This window comes from Colossoma macropomum, unplaced genomic scaffold, assembly GCF_904425465.1.
Source record: "Colossoma macropomum unplaced genomic scaffold, Colossoma_macropomum, whole genome shotgun sequence".
Taxonomy (NCBI): domain Eukaryota; kingdom Metazoa; phylum Chordata; class Actinopteri; order Characiformes; family Serrasalmidae; genus Colossoma; species Colossoma macropomum.
This window is the reverse complement of record NW_023494804.1, coordinates 1,509,084-1,514,083: the sequence shown is the minus strand read 5'-3', so window position 1 is coordinate 1,514,083 and position 5,000 is coordinate 1,509,084. Positions and strand designations below refer to the sequence as shown.

Genomic DNA, 5,000 nt, shown 5'->3' with positions numbered 1-5,000 from the left:
GCAGTGGAAAACTGTTCATATTAGAGCTCGGCCTTTAGTTTGGGCCATAAATGTCAAAATTCAGACAAAAAAAAGAGAAAAAAACGCACCTCTATGATGATGCTAATTTCTGCTAGTGACGCTTCGTTTTTTCTAATTGTATGTTAGCATGAAACATGAACTTTCTTTGAATGTTCTGGATTTAATCCAGACTCTCTCAGTAAAGAGTTCTGACACAGAGCTGCTGCCACTGTTTAACATTCCTAACAACTAACCAGAACCTGCTTAGACTACGGCTCGAATTCACAGTCAGTGATGTATCTAGAACCTCCAGAAGGACTAGAGTGACTTTTTTTCTCTCTATTTATTGTAAATCAAAGCATAATTGGTTCACTTCCTAATTATGTTGGTAGTTAATCTAATGTATAAGGCCTTCTTCAGTCCAGCTCCTGAAGTCCTAACCAATGGGAGAGCAGCAAAGCTGTATCTACTTGGATACCACAAAGTACCAAAACTTACCAAAATAAGAGTATTACTGCAATACTTACTAAATACAACAGGTATGATGATTCTACTGAATAATGTAATTTTACTTCAGTAATTTCCGACTTGTTCACTGAAAAGAGGAGAAATTGTGTGGAAAGTGCAGATTCTAAACTTTCATTTGTGTTTGTGAGTAAAGAGAATAGATTTTGTTATGATCTGAATGTGATGGAAAGTGATTGTAGTGTATACAGACTTGTTTTGCATAAATCAAAAAACATCCTTTACATTTTTGCTGTTTTTGACTTTTTTTTTATATACATCAAAACAACTTCAGAATGGAAATTGAATGTAAACATGAATCATTATGTAACTGCATAATCATGTAACTACAGAATTACATTTTAAAGTGAAACTGACCTCTTTACGGTGAATGTTTTGTGTACCTGTGTGTCTCTTGTAGTGTTTCAGCATGTTGACTTTCTGTGCAAACTTGCGGTTGCACTCCTTGCACTCGTACTCTTTGATGCCCTTATGGAGCTTCATGTGGTGCCTCAGCGCGTGCTTCGTCTTCATACCTGGATAAATACACACACATTACACCCACTGTGAGTTTCGGTCAGGAGGGCAGGAGCGTCTGCTCACTCGTACGGAGGAGCGTGTTGACTGTGTGGGTTTCCTCTATGGGTGCTGGTACCTTTCCCACACTCGGCACACAGGAAGTCTCGGATGTTGTCGTGGACTCTGAGGTGCTCCTTCAGCATGTCCTTCCTCGCAAAGGATTTCCCGCACTGCTCACAGCTGTGGCTCTTCACACCTGCCCACATCACATTAGCCGGTGACGCATACAGCATCATGGGATTTAGTGTAAAATACCAAAACACTCTGACAGACACTGACTGACCAACTTCCCTGACTCATTTAATGTAATGTAAGTACAGTAACTCTGACTCTCTCACTTCTTCTTCTTTACGCATGTACACTTCCATATATGCACTATACTCTCTACTTAGATATAATACTAACTTACACTAGCCCATATGCACTATACTCACTATTACTATACTACTTTCTTATACTAGCCTCTTTGCACTATACTCACCTACACTAGCTTGTATGCACTATACATACTATTAGTATACTACTCACTTACACTAGCCTATGTGCACTATACTCACTATCAGTGTGCTACTCACACTAGCCTATATGCACTATACTCACTTATACTAGCCTATATGTGCCATACTCACTATTAGTATACTACTCACACTAGTGTATATGCACTATACTTATATTAGTCTCTATGCACTATACTCAATACTAGTATACTACTCACATATACCAGCTTATATACACTATATGTATATTAGCGTGTATGCACCATACCCATTATTATACTGCTCACTTATCCTAGCCTATTTGCACTATACTTACTTACACTAGCCTATATGAACTTTAGTCACTTAAAGCTGAGTTGAGTTACTCTGTAGTGTGTTTGCAGTAGACAAAACGCTCAGTGTTTACCATTAAATCCCTCTCAGTACCAGGCTCAAAATCTAGACTTAACCTGGACCCGCTCTGTCAATAACAGTCTGTACTAACAGGACAAGACAAACACAGTCAGTGAGCTCTGAGGCAGGTAAAGTCCACCTGAAGCACCTGAAGCTCACCTGTGTGGATGATTTTGTGTCTTTCCAGGTTGCCGATGCTGTTGAAGATGCGGCCACACATTTCACACGGATGGATATACCTTCAAAAGAGGACACAGTTAGAATCAGAATACGAATCAAAATAAATTATAACGAAGACATAGTCAAACTAATATTCTGAATACAATCAAATCTTGGGACAAACCATCCTACACTGTGTAAGTCATGAAATAGGAAATAAAAACTGTAGTACAGCTGTCAATAAATCCACTGTTAGAAATTTGAGATTTTTACTTTTCTAGAGCACTGCCAAGCTAGGACAAACGCCTCCCACGTTTGTTTTGCTGAATGCCACCAGGGGGCGCTGTGCGTACCTCTGCACGGCCGGGTCGGGGAGCTGCTCGCGGTGGATGACGAGGTGAGCGTTGTAGGTGGCTTTCAGGGCGAAGCGGCGATTGCAGATAACACAGCCGTAACCTCGCTCTTTATGCATTTCCATTATGTGCTTCAGGTAATCTCGGCCTTTAGCAAAGGTCACCTGTCATACAGAGAGCGGTCAGACAAACACCCGCCAGCGCGATCAGTGTTGACCACAGCTCTTTTAGAATGACACGTGGTGATGTAATTCAGGAGTGCACCAATATGGAATCTGTACACTTAAAAAAGATGGTTCTGCATGGGTTCTTCAGTAATAGGAATGGTTCTATGTAGAACCATGAGTCCAAAATAGAACCATTTGCAGGCTTAAATGTCTCTTTATCTGGTGAAATTGTTCGTCAGATTGATTGAGAATGTATTGTATATGGTTCTTTATAGAACCTTTTTGAATAGGGTTCTGTATAGCATCAAAAAGGTCAAGCTTGTAACAGTAGCAGAAACAGTAACAGAACCCTTTTTGATGCTATTTACAACTATATACAACAGATTCTCAATCAATCTGACCTTGCAAGGAACCATTTAAGCATGTAGAACTCACGGTTCTAAACAGAACCACTCCCTTTACTAAAGAACCGTTGAAGAACCTTCTTCTTGTGCAGGTTTTCTGAGCTCTGTGCTAACCTGGCACTTTTTGCAGCTGTATTTGTGATGTTCCGGGTCGTCCTTCTCGTCCTCCTCGTCAGAGTTTCCCTCACTGTCCTCCATCGAGATTCCGATCTTCTTAATGAAGTTCTCTCGCTCCTGCTCGTCCATCAGCGCGATGTCCTGCGAGAGAGAACAGAAAAGAGACAAATGCAATAAGCAGCGTTCACAGAAATGTCCTCTTCGCCACCCACTGAAGCTGGCAGCTGATTGGTTATTAGGCTGTCAATCCTGGACACAGTTGGGAATCATCACTCGCTTCTTTATAAGTATTTGTAATCTACTGCCGAGTCCTCTTTTCACATGCACATGTTTATGTTATCTTTGAACCACGAGACTTTTAACTCGACCAGAAGTGACGTAACACGGTTTACATCACAGAACATTTCTGCAAAGCTGTGTTTTTGTGAGTGAGAACATTTTGGGAGTCCAAAATAAAGCCAAAATAAAAGGCTACTTTCACTGAAACCAGGCTAATCTTTATTTGATTTAGCTTACTATAACAAAAATATAACTTTGCTGTTTAACTAAATATCACATCTTAATTATATCTAATAAAATGACATATCTTATATCTTACACAGATCAGGCATAACATTCTGACCACCTCCTTGTTTCTACACTCATTGTCCATTTTATCAGCTCCACTTACTATATAGGTGCACTTTGTAGTTCTACAGTTACAGACTGTAGTCTCTGATACTTTGTTAGCCCCCTTTTACTCTGTTCTTCAGTGGTCAGGACCCCCATGGACCCTCACAGAGCAGGCACTATTTGGGTGGTGGATCATTCTCAGCACTGCAGTAACACTGACGTGGTGGTGGTGTGTTAGTGTGTGTTGTGCTGGTACGAGTGGATCAGACACAGCAGTGGACTACAGTCTGTAACTGTAGAACTACAAAGTGCTCCTATATAGTAAGTGAAGCTGATAAAATGGACAATGAGCACAGAAACAAGGAGGTGGTCAGAATGTTATGGCTGATCGGTGTATAATGTCTAATATTAATATCTCATACCTTTGAGTTTGGGGCTCCGTTAACCAAGGAGTTTCAAAGCAGTGTCCACGGAAGTTGAAGTAGTTTTTTTAATTGTGTGTTTATTAGAAGTGCTTTTTACTACAAATAGCATAAAAAATTGTAATTTTCTCCTTAAAAGTCATTTTTGCTTTACACTTTTGTAAAACAAAGTCAGAGGCCGTACTGCAAAGACTTCCCTTCTTCCATCATAAGTGCAAATACATATTAGACTAAAAAATTATTTGTCAGTTCAAACTAAATTAACCGGTCTTATTCAACCTAAACCTAAATAAACACTCCTGTTTCAATCAAAGTATTTATTTGGGTTGAATAAAACTATTTAATTTACTTGTTATCATTAAGTAATTTAAAAGTTGAAGACGGCCCGTTTTATACAGTGTATAGAAAAAACTGAATCTTCATTTAGGAATTTTATCTTATCTTTTGTTTATCAATTTAGAGAATCCTAAGCTACTCAATCGAGGTCAATAATCAATTGTTATGATGGTTAACTGGCAACTGATGATACGCACAGCTGAAACGTAAACACAATCAAAATAACGTTAAAAATGTAGGTTAGCTAGGCCGATGTAGAAAATGACAAAACAAAACGAAAGAGTAATAAACCTGGAGTTAAGAGTATTCTGACAGCGCCCCCTGCTGTTTCTAACAGAGTCAGAAATAAACATCACTCTCAAAAGTAAAATTGAACTCATGCTGCCTGTCACAGTTTCCTAAAAACGATAACAGTCTCTTGTTTCAACAGAACGACTAACAGTAGAAACGGACGCTT

The 5,000-nt window shown here is 39.3% G+C and overlaps 1 protein-coding gene across 1 annotated transcript in view; it reads right to left on the bottom strand.

Moving 5' to 3' along the window:
- The window catches only part of prdm15 (PR domain containing 15), a 30,875-nt gene that overhangs the window by 6,572 nt on the left and 19,303 nt on the right, over positions 1-5,000 (bottom strand). Inside the window, exons 16-20 of the mRNA XM_036595811.1 lie at positions 3,171-3,314; positions 2,486-2,649; positions 2,133-2,212; positions 1,160-1,279; positions 909-1,040 (exon numbers count right to left, since the gene is read on the bottom strand). Of these exons, the coding sequence (XP_036451704.1) occupies positions 909-1,040; positions 1,160-1,279; positions 2,133-2,212; positions 2,486-2,649; positions 3,171-3,314 (640 nt within the window). The remainder of the gene's footprint in view (positions 1-908; positions 1,041-1,159; positions 1,280-2,132; positions 2,213-2,485; positions 2,650-3,170; positions 3,315-5,000) is intronic.